The sequence below is a fragment of the Juglans microcarpa x Juglans regia genome, chromosome 4D (assembly GCF_004785595.1).
Source record: "Juglans microcarpa x Juglans regia isolate MS1-56 chromosome 4D, Jm3101_v1.0, whole genome shotgun sequence".
Lineage (NCBI taxonomy): Eukaryota > Viridiplantae > Streptophyta > Magnoliopsida > Fagales > Juglandaceae > Juglans > Juglans microcarpa x Juglans regia.
In genome coordinates, this window is record NC_054600.1 from 24,109,763 (window position 1) to 24,125,350 (window position 15,588).

Here is a 15,588-nt window from a genome sequence, read left to right on the forward strand (position 1 = left end):
AAAATACGGGGTGTTACAACAATAGTTTTAACTTTTAATATTTTCACTGACTAAAATATTATTTTGACATAAAAAATTCGCATCCCGCGTGCTGTTCATTCCGCGCGTTTCACTTGTGCCCCACTTTCATTTCGTGCTTTAACAAATGGCTTTCCTCACTCCTAGATTCTCTTTCTGCATACGGCATAATAATCAATGAAGCCCTGGATGGATAACCAACGAAGTTATCTTTCGGAAGTCGCATGTGACCACCCAGACTTTTAAGATTGTCATTGCTGGGAATATCCATCCTGTGCGAAATGAAGTTCGCATGTGACCACCCACATCCTTACAGGTGACCACGAACTAGTGCTCTTACCCGCAACCGAACCATTTCGCCCAAATCTCACATCGTCTTCGTCTGCCACCATCGCTGCCCATCGCCTTCTAATAAGCTAGGCCGAACTTTTTTTTTCCAAAAAATGGAATGTGGATGAGGATTTGTTTTTCTGGAATGTAGAAATTTGGTTTGTGATGTTTGGGCATTTTTTCTGGAATTTGGTCTCTTTTTGTGAAAGTATAGGAAAAAAAAGTAGAATTTTGGGTATTTTTTGGGAATTTTTGTTTCTTCTGTTATAATCTTTGTCAACAGGAACAAAACAGTAGAGGAACTAGTAGTTGCTAGTTGGAGTAGATGATCGTGAAGAAGAAGAGGAGCTTTTTGCTCTCTCTCTCTCTCTCTCTCTCTCTCTCTATTCAATTTCCCTTCTTTTTAATATTTTAATAGAACAGTAATAGATTTGTTGAGCTTGTTATTTGATATTATTGAAAAGTGGCTAGTTAAATTTGTAAAAATGAATTTTCTAGTTAAGTTTTAGCTAAAGTTTGTTGAGGTCACTACTAGTGCTCTAATAATACCAAATAAATAGTTGTTATATATATTTATATAGAGGAATGCTATACATCAGTCACTATTTACTTCCACACCTTACACTTATAACTTTTTTGTAGGGTGTGGATGTGTTTTTCATAAGGTGTGGAGATATTTTTCATATGGTATGGGGTGTAGGATGGTGAATAGTGGTTGATGAGAAAAAAATTTTTATTTATATATAGTTTGCTATTAGCAAGCCTAAATATACATGTATATGTATATATATATATATACACATATTTTTTGTTATAATTGTGAGGTGTTTGATTTTATTTTGTAACGGAGACTTAAGCAAATTATAATTAATTGGATGAAAAGTTTTTTTTAGTAGTAAAGACTTTTTAGGAGTATGCTCTCTCTCTCTCTAAAAAAGTCAAGGACTCTAGATCTGATTTTCACCAGAGGGGAGGACGCATCAGCTTCTTCCTTTTCCTCCCTCTTCTTCCCTCCTTCCCCCATTCCGCACTCGCCCACCTTGCCTATCAAGGTTTATTTTGCATAGTTTTATTTTACTTTCTTTAAGACAAAAAAAAAATAGATCTACAGCTTTCCGGTAACTCCCAAGAGACACACGTAGCACAAGCAAATTTATAGGTCGAAAATCATTCGGAAGAAAGTAGTGGTTTTGCAAAAATACCGGACTTGGTTCTCACGCGCCACCTACATCTATGCGTGATCCTCATGCACCACCCCTTTCGACAGCTCTTCTCAACACATGTGTTAGATCATTAGACTCGCCACCATCAGACCTTTCAGATCCAACCTTTATGGCTGAAAAGAGTCAAGTGCGCTGCCTTCACGGTTTGTCATAGATTCCAAGTCTACCGGAATTGGTTAAAACTATAATCCGATCTTTTCTACATCTATCTTAGTGTTTCCTTTTTAGTTTCCTTATTATTAATTAAAATTTAAAAAAAAAATAGTTCATCTCTCGGACTTTTGTCTATAGATGTTGAGTCCTCTTTTTCTATGAAATGTGAGATTGAGTCTCTGTTTAAGCAGAGAGTGTTGTCTCTTGGACGTTTGTCTATAGAAAGTATTAGCAATAGTGAAGACCAGACCAGTCACAAAAGGAAATAGTATACTAGTAGAACTCCAAATGCATTATTTTAGTTTATGATGTCATGTTTGATATGCGGACATCATATAATATATCTGATTATGAATGTAAGTTTTTCTTATGAATGAATAATGGTAGTTTCTCTTAAAAGAAATATTTATTTCCGGATCTTTGAATTGCAGTTTGAATTTTCTATTTTCTTTTTTCAAAATATGAATATGTATATATATATATAAACTAATTAGCATCTTTTAGGTACAAACCTTGCAAAATCATATGGGTACGTAGTACTCTATCATACGATAGGCAATGGAATTAGGATTGATCGCCCGTCCTAATTATTAAGGTACGTTCCTTTTGTTAAATTCATGTGTTTCTCCTATAGTAATCTAATTCTGCTTTTTTTCCACTTTGCTTAGTGCATGCAGCTTGTATGTTCTAAGGGGAGAAAGAATTGTATGGATAAAAAAATAATAATGTTGGTCTGCCCAAAAAAGAAAAAATAACTAGAAGACAAAAGATCAAGTATTGGAATGAGCTAATTTTCAAGCAGGTTTCCACAAATCCTATTACTCTATCTCTTCAGTCTAAATAGAAGATGGAAGAAATGCAAATTTTGCAAAACCACACCTCGACATCCTTTCCATTGACCTGGAATCCAGTATCCCAGTGGGAGGCACCTCCTCATGGTTTCTATAAGATAAATTGAGATGCAAGTCTTCAGAAACAAAATTGTACAAGGGGAGTTGGTGTGGCTATTAGAGATTGGGAAGGCAACTTATTTGCAATAATGAGGATGAAAAGATCCTTATACCCAAACCCCCACCTTGTTGAATCCTATGCTGCTCAAGAGGCTGTCCTTCTAGCTGCAAACATTAGACTTAGAAAGATCATCCTTGAAGGCGATGCTCTGCAGGTGGTGAATGAACTCAAAGGCACAAGTGAAGACTGGGTTCAAGCTAGTCTAATTTCCATGGATACAAGGATTCTTCTAAATAGATTTGAATCTTGATCTGTCCAACATGTTAAAAGAGTATCCAATGAGATTGCTCATGTTTTAGCTAAGCATGCTCTTGTTATTGATTATGTAATCATAAAGCTAGAAGACATTCCTAGTTGTATTGGCCATTTGGTCCCTACTTGATGAATAAATCCCTATCGTTCCTTTCGAAAGAAAAATAATGGTTCATTCTAGGATCATTTTGATTAGTTCCTTCGACATATCTTTATGTTAATACCTTAATTTGCACAACAGATCGGAAAGAGAGAAAGAATGATTTCCGACCCACGTTGGTGACTCAGATTTTGATACAATGCTCTTCGCGTACATCTACATGATAAATAATAAATAAGTGATAAAAATAAATAAAGAGACACAAAAATTTACGTGGTTTGGCATAATGCCTACGTCCACGAGTTGTTTGGGAGCGAAATTCACTAGAATGGGTGGTTTTACAATCTTTCATGGCCTCATTCATCTCACAATACAATATAAAAATTTAGGAAAGATCTTTTGGAGTTGTAGTGAAGTTTGGGCGTAGGGAGCTTCTGTGTAAAGAGCTTGTGGAGAGATCGTTCTAAGTCCCTTTTTTTTTAAGAATCTGAGTCCACTTGTCATATATCTTCTTGGTTTTATCTCTTAACTTGATTTTCATCCTTATCTCGAGACTAAATGATATGATGTTGGTTTGACTCCTACACAGTGGGACAAAAATACCTCTATTCTAGTCATAGTGGGACACGAATATCTCTAAATTTCATGATAGCCAAAAGTCTATAAATAGCACTTAGGGGTTAAGGATTCTCACCTACAACATTATTGTACCTCTAGCCATCCAGAGAAACTCGGAGATAAAGTTGTTAGGATGATCATTCTCTAGTCAGGTGTGGCAACTACTTGAGGGAAGAAGAAATGTGAAACGGGTAGGGTTTTCTTCAACTCATTAAGGGTTGTGGGCCGATTGTTGGCCATTGGGTTTTGGCCCAATCCAAGAAAATAAAAGGGAAATCATGTATACGGGCCAGCGTAGTGGGCTAGAAAACTGGCTCAGCCCAATGATAGAAACAAGAAAATAAAAAGCGGCTAAATGAGTTGCGGGCCAACACAATGGGCTACAACTGTGGTCCAACCCAAAAGTAAAACAACAAAAAAAATGGAAAGAGGGGCCAAAAAGTTAGGCTTGTACAATAGGCATGACCCAGATCAAAGGGTGACTTGTGACCCAACCGACGGTATCACAAATGAATCGGGTTTCAGCCTGGGTTACTGGACCGGTCCGGTTCGAACCCCAACCGGTTAGGTTATAATATAATATTATTTTAAAAAAAATTAAAAAGAAAAAGGAAAAATAAGTCTTTCTTTCTCTTCTCTCTCAAAGCATATGATTTATTGTTTATTAAATGTATGAATTATTTAAAGTTGAATTATGGCTATTAGTTATAAAATTCTTAATTATTGTTTCTTATGAATTTTATCCCATGGTAGGCCATATAAATATATGAATTATTTGCCCTTGAATTATGGCTATATGTCATAAAAATTCTTAATTATTACTTTCTATCAATTTTATTGTATGGTAGGAAATATAAATGTATGAGTTATTTGGAATTGAATTATGGCTATTAGTTATAAAATTCTCAATTATTATTTTTTTTATTGATTTGAGTGTATGTCTGGCCATATAATATATATATATATATATATACACACATATATTATATATAATTGCTTATTCCATATGGAGCAAATAGTTTGCACCAAAATTAAGGAAAAGATTGGTTGACCAAAGGTACAAGATTTTTCTTAATTTTAGACGGGAAAACCATTAAACTCCATAGTGAAATTCTTTTCTTAGTTAAAGAAAAGATTGGTTGCCAGAGGTACAAGATGGGTATGATAGAGTGAATAATTTTTTGTGTCAAGATCTACACCCAAATGAGGATTTTGATGACCCTACTAGTTCATCCATCAAAGTAAAGTTGGAGTGAACAATTTGTATATCAAGATCTACTCCCAAAGGAAAATTTTGATGACACTACTAGTTCATCCATCAAAGTAAAGTTAAAATGAACAATTTGTATGCCAAAGTTTACTCCCAAATGAAGATTCTGATGATATAGCTTACATAATTTAAGATTAAAGGAAACACTTTGTATGTCAGAGTTTACAATCAAATGAGAATTATCATGATACAGCTAGTTCATCCACAAAAATTTAAAATTAGAGGGAACATTTTGTGTGTTGGGGTTCACTCCCAAAGGAGGAATCCAGATGACACTATTAGTTCATCCATAATGATTTAAATTTTGATATTGTTTATGAGTGTCGAGCTCAAAGCATTAATGTGATTAAAAAGGCTTTTTTGCATTAAATATATGAATATCTTTATAAGGTTTTCTGTACAGAATTGACTCGAATTTAGAGAAACATAAGCATGCCAAACTTATACTAGGATTTTTAGACCCTGGTTCATCTATTTTAAGTCTAACATCAATTATTATTGATAATAGTGATAAGGGTCATAAAAGTAAAATGTTTAAGAAAATTGAATTAATTGATACATATCAAACTATAAGAATTTCTTAGTTTTGTGCATAATGGTTTACTCCATGAGAATTATTATTTCATTAAAATAATGATATGAACAAGTTGGTAGCTTGGTTGTTAGCTAAATACAAATTTATTCTGCTAATTTTTATGGAAAAGCAACTGTATTTTTTGGAAAATCAAGAAAATGATGGTCACAGAAGTGTAAAAGTCGTGTCAACTAAATTTTGAAATAAATAAAGGCATATGAAGATTTAGGTGTCCTAAACATAAGACTTGATTCGAAAGGAAATGTAAACTTTTATTTCTGTGTAAGTTTCGAATAAGATCTTATACATGTTAATCCATTTTTTGAGATTAAACTCGAATGCAAATGTTCATCTTTATTTTGTCTGTATAAGTTTCCAATCAAACTCTATAAATCTTGATACTTAAATTGGTGGTTGAACTCGAGCACAAATGTTCAAATTTCAATTTGTTTCAAAGTGTCATTTATATTGGTTCCATTTATCTTCCAGTAAAACTTTTATTTGTCATGCCTTCATAATAATGTTTTTCTTAAAACATTTCCCTTTTTACTTATGAGGCATGTACGGGAACGAAAAGAAAAATTATTTATGAAAAAAATTTATAATTTTTGGCATAGAATTTGAAACATAATTTGTGACATAAAATATTCTCCAGTTTGGAGAATATCTTCAAGAATAGTTTAGATGTTAATAAATAAAATATCTTCCGCATTTAAATTTTCTAATCTCAGGATGTATGTTGATTTATATAAAAGGAAAACAAGTCAAACATATCAAGAAAATATGGTACAAGGAATAGAGAGTTTCTTGAGATAATCAATATAGACGCATGTAAACTTTTTTCTCTATAATGTTTGATAGATATAAGTATTTCATTACTTTTATAGATGATTTTCATGATATGAATGTATTTATCTACTACAGAGAAGTCTCAAGTCATTAGTAATTCTTGAGGTTGTTCTCATATGGAGGAATTGTAGTTAGATAAAAATGTGAAAATCATTCAATTGAATTGAAGTAGTGTCATGAAAAAACATTTTAAGAGTTGAGCCATAACCCTAACCTATTTCATTAACTTCTTGAAAATATGTGTAGTAAGATTTTTAAAGACAATCCTATATATCTTAGATTGTGTTTCTAGTAAGCAGTCTCAAAGACTTATTTTGAGTTGTAGAGTGATAGAATACTTGATTTAAAGCATATACGTATATGAGTAGTCAATCTAAAATAAGACTTTACAATCCAAATAAAAAAAAGTTAGATCGTATAACAGTTAATGGATACATTTTGATTACTCAAGGAGATTCAAATGATTTAGGTTGTATTGTTTCTATTCATAGTTTGAATTTTAAGGAAATTTAAATGTCAAATTTTTTATAGTTTGCAAAATCAGTGGGAGTATAAAAACTAGAGATGTAATTGTCGTGAAGTGCATTCTAGTACTTCAAAAATGCTTGTAGTTCATTTTTTTTATTATCTCAATGATCACATGGAACAACAAACAAATGATCATCTATCTCATCAGATAAACACCGCTAAAGAATTGGCCATGGAGACACCAGAATAGGTAACTTCATGCAATTTTCTTGATTTGCTATTTGGTTAGGCTACGTAGTATATTTTTAAAATTTGAATTTGATATGAAAACAAATGAAAGTTTACATATGTTTTCACAAGTTATATAAATAAGTGATTTTATAAAAGATCGATGCATAAAATAATGATTGAAATACATGAATTAATGTAAAGTCTGTACTTTTGTCTAAATTATCTGAAATATCTTAAATGTATAAAAAGTAGAATGTAAATTGATCTCCCTAACTTTATTAAAAGTAATGTTGAACGATATAAAGTATACTTGTAATTAAGGATTTTATCCAAAAACAAGCATTTTTTAAAAAAAGATAGATTTTATAATAAACCTGAAATGAATCATTCAGGGTTACTATAACATTAGTAACTCATTACGATTTAGAATTACATTAATTGGATGTGAAAATAATTGTATAGTGAAAGTTTGAAGTCTACAAGAAATGAATAAAAGTACTACTTAGAAAAAGTAAAAGATTTTTAAAAAAATAGTACATGAAATTTGATAATACCAATACTATTTTTTAATTTATTGTTAACGTATATACCCGAAAGTTAATAGGAGTATATTTTCATTTATGGTCATGTATGTTTATGACTTTTTAGTATGTATAAATCATGGTTTGTAGGATTGTCTCAATATATTTGGATAGAGTTTTGAAAGACTTTGCAGGCTTGTTGGTCAATAAATGATTTAAAAATAAAATGTGACATACTCAGTATTTTACAGTGTTCTCGAATTGATTTGTTATTAAAGAAATTTTTTTTATGATTGTTATAAGGAATTTGATAATTGAACAAACTTGTATAAAGTTGAATATTAGTTTTCAGCTAACATCCTTGGTTGTTGCCAAAGTAACTCAATGATATTTGACCCAAAAGCTGTGAAAATAGTGCAAGGTTATTTGCAAGAAATTAAATAGTATTGTTGCCTTAAGAAAAACTAATACTCTTAAGGTAGTTAGATATTCAGACCCTATTTTTTGGGATCACTCTAATGATGGAAAATACAATTATGGTTATGTATTTTGCTATGAGGCAAGTCTCTTATTGCTTCATGTGTAATAGGGACTGAGTTTATGGTATGCTTTGAAACCACAGTGTATAGTATCTGACTGAGAAATTTTATCTTAAGACTTGAAATTGTTGACTTCTAGCCAAGCCGCTAAAAATGTATGACAAGAATTCCTCAGAGTATTTTTCTCCAGATAATGAGTATTTAATGAAATTTTAAATACCTAAGTGTTAAGAAGAAAGTACAGAAACAAATATGTCCATATCAATAATGCATTAATGATTATACTTTAAGAACATGTTGAAAAAATAGGTCTTATGCTTATACCCATGATGTGAACATATTAAAGAGATTATTTATATGCTGAATATTTCGTTAATGGACATTTATTATGGTTGTTTCTATTTTCTTGTATTTCCACTTTATATGTACATTGAATTGTATAGATGAATGATAACAAAATAATATTTGAAATAGATATAAATTGGAACTTAATGCATTACAGTATTCCCCTTAATTGTCCAAATTAAAGATCGTGATAAATTAAAGTATTAGTGTTGTGATACATGGAAATAAATTAGTTGGTTATATAATATAGGACCGCCATAACTTGCATTGGTAGCTGATTTTATATTGATATTACATAACTCATTTAATATATTTTTAGTTAGGAAAATTTTCTAGAAATGAACATGCGCAATATGGTTGATTTCTTATAATAAACCCATAAATGAAAAATATTATTTTATAGGTGTATGGGCCAAGTGAGAGAATGTAAGAGTTTTATTAAAATTGTATGTCTCACACACCCATATCCTAATGAGTTTAGACTAATTCAAATATTATCATTTAATTAATGAGTCACAATAGGACAAAAATACTTCTATTCTAGTCATACTAGGACATAAATATCTCTAAATTTCATGACGGTTAGAAGCTTTTAAATAACAATAAAGATTTAAGGGTTCTCACCTACAACATTATTGTGCCTCTAGCCATCCAGAGACATTTGGAGGAAAGTTATTACAGTCATCATTTTATTATAGTTAAGTTAGATTTTTTATCAATCTAAGATGAAAGGAAGAATATTTTCTAATTATTATTATTTATTATTATAGATTACATAAAATTGAAAAATTTTATATTTAATATTTCATGTTAAAATATTTAATACTTTTAATTATGAACCTGCATGCATTCTTTCCAGACTTCAGGGTGCAAATTAATTAAAAACCTGGGACTCATGATGAGAGAGCTAGCTGAGTCGATTCAAAGCAGACTCATGTGAACTACATGAAGCAAATTATTAAGGGCACCAAGCTAGCTACAAAGCCAATTATAAGGACACCCCAAGACCTCGAAAACTACTAATCGATCGACGACGAATGCTTATACCTATACATTATGATGATATGGACATCGCCCTTTGTTTTTAGCAGATATGTAAATCACCTATGCCCACCACATTTATATTTGAGAACCCACAACATTTATAATCAATCTGCAATACCTTCTAATCACTTTGACTTCAGAACCCTCAAAAGTTTTTTTTTTTTTTTTTTTTTTTTAAGGTAGAAAATAGAATGAATAATGGATCCATTCAGAACCCTCAAAAGTTAACGTTGCTATTTTATCATTTTTTTAAATTTTTTTTAATATTTTTAATCATTAAAAAAAATAAAAATATATATAATTTTATTATTAAGTAAATTAAAAAATTAATAAAATAAATAATAAGAGAGTAATAATTTTATTATTTTTTATTATTATTATCATTATTGTTCTACCTTTTTTTAATCTTTTTTTAGTTTTTGTTGGGGGTATTCGCGAGCATTCTTTTCTGCATTGGAAATAATTGTAGACACATTAGGCTGTCAAGTCAATATCCTCTAAAAGTGTTGCAGATCGAGGTACAGTGAGGTCCATTATATTTTCTAGGGTGTTCCAGCAAGCACGTCGCTGATAGGGATATGAAAACGAGGACTGTAGGCGCAGTTAAGTTTTCCCTTCGTTGGCATGCAAGTGGGTCATCGCATTCAATCGTTATACCAGTGTTGATGTGGTAAAATGCCACTCCTGCAAGATTTTCTTTTTTTTTTTTTCCAGATAATTGTCAAGTCAAAATTGTTAACTTTAGCAGTTTAAATTAATTGTTTCTTAGTTATATTATCATACTTTCGTCACGCGCATCTCTTGAAATTTCTCATCTCCATGATATATACTTTAATTAAATTGATCAACAAAGTTCAGTTCAAATCTAAGATTCACCTTTGTGCTCTCATCTTGCTGAATGCGATCTATTTTTTCAGTGAGGGCTTGGATTGCTAGCTGTATCAATCTGAAGATGCTGTGGATTTATAATATAATTATAAATTATCTTAATTTGTTTAGTTTTTAGTAATAATTTGTTCCATGATCATAATAAATAATACGTGATCGATACATGACCATTATCCATGCGTACTATGCAAATTAAATTCGACTTTCGTATATAAGCCATTATCCGTATAGTACTGCTACGTACACTACTATTATTTTCCACCCACTTTCTTTTTAATCAATATATATTGCATGATTAAACTAAAGATAAAAAGGATATATACAAGAGAAGGTACATGAATGACCTCATCATAACAAAAGTGCATAAGAGGAAAATAGAAAAAGGTAATATTAGATCGAGTTAATTGGTCCAACCCTATGTTCTTTAGTCAAATCCAAGAAAACAAATATCAAAATTGTTAGTTTTGATGTAGACAATATGGTAGGTTGAGGAGTTGAGGTTAAAGGATGCAATTTGTAAATAAACATTATAGTTTGAACTCTTTAATTTGGCATGTTTGAATGAGACATTCACTCACTTTTCTTCTAGATTCTCCAATAGAAAAAGTGAAAGAATAGACAAATAGTTCGGATTTTATTGTTAAGATCGATATTTGGCCATAAACAAGCTTTACTTTGACAATCGAGGGTACAAAGACACGTAATGGCACGTAAGCCTCACACACTGATAGAAACATGGGTACGGGTCAAAACATGTTGAATTGAATGATAATTTAATAATACTGCAGCAACTCGACAGAGTGTGTGCAACTCAATCGTAGGTTGTTAGAAAGCGATAATTTGGCGTTTTCCAATCGGGAAAATAAAAATAAAATGAAACTGATTAAGACTCAAGAGCTCGTGGACAAAGAAAATTGAGAGAGATAAATCATATATAAAATTAATTATTACATAAAAAAGAAAATCTTTAACTTCCCATAACATTAAGGTAAAATATAAATTCTCTTTGAATTTAATTAATTTCCATCAGGGTTGGATGCCATAAGAAGCTAGCCAACGTGAATAGAAACTTAATTAATTTGTCTAGTTTTATATATATGATCATCATGTTCGTTGGAGTAAACTAGGAAAATAATATATTTTTAACACGTGCTTTATGACAAAATTAAATATCATCTAAATCGTCATCGTACGTACCTTTGGTAGCAGTAGTAAAGTTTGAATTTTATACTTGAAAGAAGATGAACGCTAGCTGAAGTACGCGTGCATGCTTTGATCCACTCAATACGTTTTTCTTGAAAGCTAGTCTACCCTCAAATTATACGAATCTAATATTTAATATTAATTCGTGCGTTAAAAAATCTCAGACATAAGAATTCCACAAAAAATATCCACCGATCCTCTTCCACACGCAGAATTAACCCACTCCAGTGCCCATATAAGTACACCGACATTGACAGTACCATGGCCTCAGACAAAACAAAAAACATTTACTTGGAATATGATTTTCCAACTGCTCTAAGACTGAAATTAATTTTACATGACACAAGAAGAAAAACAAAATGAACAAACAGGAGATATATCCATGCATATAGCCGACGGCATCTACGCTAGCTCAAAAAGAGGGGGGGAAAAAATTGACAGTTTACACCTTCAATAAAGATCTGGCCATTGAAATCAATGAAATCTTGCCGATTAGATCTTAACCGAAGGTTTATATAAACTACCAAATTTAGTAATTTAAAGTGCAAATCGAGAGCTTTAACAATTCAAGGCAGTATAATTTGGAAAAAAAAATGGCACTCCAGAAATACAAGAAAGATATCATAATCATGATTTCCAAAAAAGGAAGAAGAAAGAAAGAGCATTTTCAGGATAGGAGCCAAGCCACCATAGCATCTTGTTTGTCAGGATCTATACCTTCCAAGTTAGAACTATCACCTTCCAAGTTATCACTCTCCCACAGCCAGGATAACATACTCTCATTTTGATCCGATATCCCATTTCCCTGTACAACACCCTCCCATTCCCAATTATCAACCCCATCATCAAAACCAGAAGCCATTGAAGAGCAGGAATACCATTCCCCACTCTCTCCATTTGAACTGTAATTAACACTCTCAAGATCCTCACTAGCCGCCATCATCGCCATCTTGTTTGCACACACGAACCCTGTACTATCTTTCTTCTCAACATCATGATGAATAGTACCGATGACATCATGATGATCGGGATTCCCCTTATCGTTTAAAGTTAGAATCCCATTTGAATCCATCAAACCATTGCTCATATTGTAATCAAAACCCAACCAAACCCCATCAATGTCGCCGAACTCATGATCATATGGTCCCAAAGTTTCAGTCTCTTTCTCATGACCACTTGGGAACAGTACCACTTGGTTCTCATATTTCTTTTCCTCTTCAGGGCACAAAACCAGGCTGCTGTCTCTCTCCTTGTAATTAACCTGATCTGGATGATCCGAAACCATGCAATCGTCTATCACGGCGGTGGACTGCAAGGTGGTCTCTTTCACCAACGCTGTTGTTGGGGGCGATGGGATTGATGATACTGTTGTATTCACAGTGCTATCTTTAGGTTTTGTCGTCGGAATCCCAACATGTTTATGGATGTATTTCTTGTCTTTCTTCATCATGGCCCATCGACTGGTTCTCCCGCCTCTTCGCTTAACAGGTAAGTCCACCTTGGCTAAGTCCATGATCGTCGGTAGGGTTTCGGTACGGGAAACCCTCCTGAACGTATGAATCTTTCTGCTCAAGTGAGAGTTCCAGTAATTTTTTATTTCGTTGTCCGTTCTTCCAGGCATTTGGCTTGCTATTAGAGACCACCTGTAATATTTGTGGGTGAAAGTTGGTAAGACTGCTCAAAAAATAACAATATAACCCTATATAATAAGTATAGGAACAGTGATACTGTAGCATTACTTACTCTTTCCTTCTTTCTTATCACAATAATGTTTCTCTTTGTTTTTTAATTAATTGATATGATATATTTTAGACCAGTTATTTTAAAAAATTATTTCAAATATGATACATCCAATAATACTGTAACTTAAAAAAAAAAAATCAAATTAATTGTTAAAAAAATAAGCGCAAAAATTTAATTTAAACGTGTAAAATCAGAATTATTAAAAATCAACCCCTATATTTTTTAGTTTTTATTTCTTTTGGGTACGTAAAAGAAATAAAAAGAGAAATATATAATTAATTAGTTTTGCGGGGATATTAATTTTCAACTGCTGATGTTGATCACAAAAATGATAAAAAAAAAAAAGTCAAGATATTTTGGATCAATTGACAACACTTGATTTCTTACTGAGAATCAAAGATCGAATCACCATGTATAAAAAAAATGACAAAAAAACTAATGGAAAATTAAGGAAAAGGCCAAAACGAAAGAAAAAGATGATGACGACATTAACGATGTTACATGAAGCAATCCCTGACTTTTCACACCATTTTGAGGATGGCAGGCTGGCAGCCATCACAGTTTCGAACCAAAGATAGTAAAAGACAGAGAGATAGATTTCGGATCTTTTGTACATTTATTAGGCCGTCGTGGAGATGGAAACGACTGAATATTGCCGCTGCACTAACCTATTTCCCATTGAAGTATGCAACTTTATGATAATTTGCTCCTCTTCAGCAGAAATGTTTCCCCTCTTCAGGTCGGCTCTCAAGTAGTTAATCCATCTCAGTCTGCAGCTCTTTCCACATCTCAGTAACCCTTCAAAATAACAAAAAAAAAAAAAAAAGACAGATCATCTATCAATGAATAAAATACTAAACTAAACCATGCCCATTTGTTCACAAAAGCAAAGAAACATGACCATTAAATGAACAATCTCTCTCTCTCTCTCTCTCTCTCTCTCTCTCTACATGAAGTAAAAAAGAAAACAGAAACCAGTCAGGAAAAAAAGGAGATCGAAGACGAAAACAGAAAGCATATATGCAGCATTCATTATCATTATACGTACCGGCATTCTTTGGCAATGACCTCCATGACCCTTCCCCGTTGGCCTGAATATAGTTGATCAAGATTTCATCCTCCTCCGAAGTCCATCTCCCCTTCTTCAAGCCGACTTTCTCACAGCAAGGAGCCCTTCCCATTTCGCTACAAAACAAAAAGAGAGAGAGAGCTGATCGAGCCCCGTTGACTAGGTAGCTAAGATTACGAAATTCATGTATCCGTGCACAAGTTTGGAATTAAGCAATAAGCGGAAGTTAAAAATTTGATATTTATAAAGGAAAGGAGAGAAAGAGAGAGAGTAGCCACGTAGGTGTGGGGCTATTGATGGAGATGTATGTGTGGTGGATGACTTGGCCACGAGGGCTACCTATTAAGGCCGCAGTCGTGGCTACTCTACCGTCGAGTGCCTCGTGACGGGGCTTTACTCTCCACGTTGATGCCCTTAACGAATTCAACACCCTCTTCCGTGCATGCCCTGCATTTTGTTTTTGTTTTTTTTTTAATTAAATTCCTCGCCTTTATTATCTCATCTAACCCCAGCCCAGCCAGGTACTGGCTTTCTTTTTTCTTTTTTTTTTTTTCTTTTTCTAATGTAAATTTTATGGACAAAACCCAATGAAAGTTCATCTTTTCACGATGAACCCTTTCATCAAAAGTTTCAGTATTGATCACTCTTAACACATCCTAAAGATCAAAGTAATTAACCTTAATATAGAGATAATTAATTACTAATTATAACCTTAATCTCCATTAAATCACTTCCCTTTTATTTTTTGTTTGTCTTTATAAATCTTTTTTCTTCATGAATACACTTTTTTTTTTTTTTTTCCTTTCATTTCTTTTCTTCTTCTTTTTTTTTTCCTTCTTGATGATGAATTCTGATCCCATCCACATGCAAGACTAGGGACCATTGGTAAATACCAATAAATTATAATGGCTGGAGCGCACCTGATCTTATTTTCTTCAAGTCCCATGCATGCATCCATCTGCTAATTGCTTTGGGCGCGCGTACGTAGGGGATGGTGCAATTACTCACCATGTACGTGCCAATTAAAAGGATTAATTAATTAATAATATAATCGATCGGAAGTTCGGAACAAACAGTTTTGGAAAATCTTCTAATTAGTTAAAGAAAAGTTTGATAATCTAAGTGATGATACTGTCCAT

General features: G+C 32.5%; 1 protein-coding gene across 1 annotated transcript; it reads right to left on the reverse strand.

Annotated features, from left to right (window-relative positions):
* Nucleotides 1-12,194: 12,194 nt before the first annotated feature.
* On the reverse strand, nt 12,195-14,666 carry LOC121260467 (transcription factor MYB1-like). The gene is made up of 3 exons (XM_041162346.1): nt 14,429-14,666; nt 14,049-14,178; nt 12,195-13,280 (listed from the first exon to the last, which is right to left on the reverse strand). Exons 1-3 carry the CDS (start codon nt 14,559-14,561, stop codon nt 12,305-12,307), a joined length of 1,239 nt encoding a protein of 412 aa, XP_041018280.1. The 5' UTR covers nt 14,562-14,666; the 3' UTR covers nt 12,195-12,304.
* Between the last annotated feature and the right edge of the window lie 922 nt (nt 14,667-15,588).

What these genes read in the sequence shown, in the direction of transcription:
- LOC121260467 (XM_041162346.1), bottom strand. Translation starts at nt 14,561, where the DNA reads ATGGGAAGGGCTCCTTGCTGTGAGAAAGTCGGCTTGAAGAAGGGGAGA. An exon ending in GTCATTGCCAAAGAATGCCG is followed by an intron (nt 14,179 to 14,428) that starts GTACGTATAATG and finishes GTTATTTTGAAG; the next exon opens with GGTTACTGAGATGTGGAAAG. An exon ending in CATACTTCAATGGGAAATAG is followed by an intron (nt 13,281 to 14,048) that starts GTTAGTGCAGCG and finishes CAAATATTACAG; the next exon opens with GTGGTCTCTAATAGCAAGCC.